Source organism: Helianthus annuus, chromosome 12 (genome assembly GCF_002127325.2).
Source record: "Helianthus annuus cultivar XRQ/B chromosome 12, HanXRQr2.0-SUNRISE, whole genome shotgun sequence".
Taxonomy (NCBI): domain Eukaryota; kingdom Viridiplantae; phylum Streptophyta; class Magnoliopsida; order Asterales; family Asteraceae; genus Helianthus; species Helianthus annuus.
This window is the reverse complement of record NC_035444.2, coordinates 25,153,592-25,155,690: the sequence shown is the minus strand read 5'-3', so window position 1 is coordinate 25,155,690 and position 2,099 is coordinate 25,153,592. Positions and strand designations below refer to the sequence as shown.

The 2,099-nt window shown below is 42.4% G+C and overlaps 1 protein-coding gene across 1 annotated transcript; it reads right to left on the bottom strand.

Moving 5' to 3' along the window:
- Positions 1-216: 216 nt before the first annotated feature.
- On the bottom strand, positions 217-759 carry LOC110892627. Its single transcript, XM_022139783.1, has one exon. It carries the CDS (start codon positions 757-759, stop codon positions 217-219), a length of 543 nt encoding a protein of 180 aa, XP_021995475.1.
- Positions 760-2,099: the final 1,340 nt, after the last annotated feature.

Below are 2,099 nucleotides of genomic sequence, written 5' to 3'. Positions count from 1 at the left end.
AATATGGTTAGTTGGTGGATGAAACAAATAAAAAAAAAGAATTTCACTAACATATAGTTGCAGACGGAATGGCTGTTCATCAGCCTTTAGACATCTTCCTTTTTTTTTGAACGGCAACACACTTTTTATATATAAAAAAAGAGCCAGCAAGAAGCTGAGAACAAAACGAGAACAAAAGAAAAAACAAAACGGAAACAACAGAAAGAAAGACAACAATTAAAGAAGGTTCACAACATTAAACTCTAACCAGTTATCCCAGTCCGGATTCGGCAGCTTTGATCGGTGAGAAATCCATAAGAAGGCGTCTTCCTTAATCAAATCAACGATTCTCCTAATCGGAACGAACACCCCTTCGAAAACCATTAAGTTTCTGACTCTCCAGATCCGCCAAACGGAAGCCAAAACGACCGTGTAAACAATTTTTTTCCACTTAGCCGACCCCGTATTACTCGTCATTAACTTCACGGCCTCTTTTAAGCTCGTCGCATCGATAGGTGGGGGGATACGCATCCAGACAGCAACCTGCCACCACACACTCCGAGCCCAAATACAACCCGCAAAAATGTGATCCGGATCTTCCAACCCATACCCGCATCGATCACAGCAAAGATTATCAAGATTAATTCCCCTATGCAAAAGAGATAACTTCGCCGCCACCTTGCCCGAAATGGCTCTCCAAAGGAGATAATTGCATTTAATTGGAGCCCACGAATTCCACTGAAAGTTGACTTCCAACTGGAGATCGGAATCGGCTTCCATCAAATCCTCTTTAACCCCTTTAGTAGAGAAATTGACACCTTCATTATTTCTCCAAATCCAAACATCCTCCTTTTATCATTTAAGGCAGCCGTATTCAGTAAGCCCATCAATTGGCCTAATTGCAACCACTCATGATCCGAAGTAGGCCCAGTAACCCAATCCCACTTCCAGATAAAATTAGACCCAACTTTAACCACTTGGTCCGCAACCCACGCTTCCTTATCTTCGGCAAGATCGAATATGTCAGGGAACCTATCTTTCAAAAGCCCATCCCCGATCCACATTTCTTTCCAGAATCTGACATTGGCCCCATTGCCAATATCCGCTTCGAGCTTCAGATTAATATCAATACCATGTTTAGATAACACATCGTCCACTGAAGCAATATCTTTCCAAACCCCAGGGATCGTATTTTTGACCGGCACTAATTTTTTCCCCACTCTATTTTTATGAATCGAATTGACAACCTTCACCCACAACTGATTAGGATTATCTTTAAATCGCCACCACCATTTGGATCTCATAGCAACATTAAAATCCGAAATCTTCCCTATGCCGAGACCCCCTTGCTTCTTTGCCTTAGTCATCACTTCCCAACGAACCCATCTCATCTTATTTACATTTCCTTTTTCCCCCAAACAAAATCCCTCCTTAACCTTTCAATTTTCCTAATGACTATTTTAGGAGCTGAAAAAATAGAAAGGTAGTAAGAAGGCATAGTACCTAGAACCGATTTCGCCAACGTGACTCTTCCCGCAAACGACAAAGTTTTAGCCTTCCACGCAGATAATTTACGTTGGACTTTGTCAACCACAACTTGCCAATGTTTCGCCAATTTCATATTAGCACCAATAGGTATCCCAAGATAAGAAAAGGGGAATTTTCCAGCTTCACAATGTAACCTATCGGCCATCCTAGAAACCTCCGTGTCGTCGACTCCAACTCCAAACACCCTACATTTCTTATAATTAACTTTCAGCCCCGTAACCAAGTAAAGACATCTCAGAAACCTGTTAATACTCATGATGTTATGCTCCGACCATTCCCCGATGAAAAGGACATCGTCCGCGTAACAAAGATGGGTTATCGTCGGCCTATTATTAGGAAGATTCAATCCCTCGAACAGACCAATGTTGGCCGCCCTTTGCATGAAGAGATTTACTATTTCCATAACTATGATGAATAAAGAGGGGGACATCGGGTCTCCTTGTCTAAGGCCCCTCTTGAAAGCAAACTCTCCCGTAGGCGCGCCATTCACCAAAACCGACCCGCGTCCCGATTTTAAACAACCATTTATCCAGGAAATCCACTTGGCCGGAAAATCCATGCACTTCAAAATA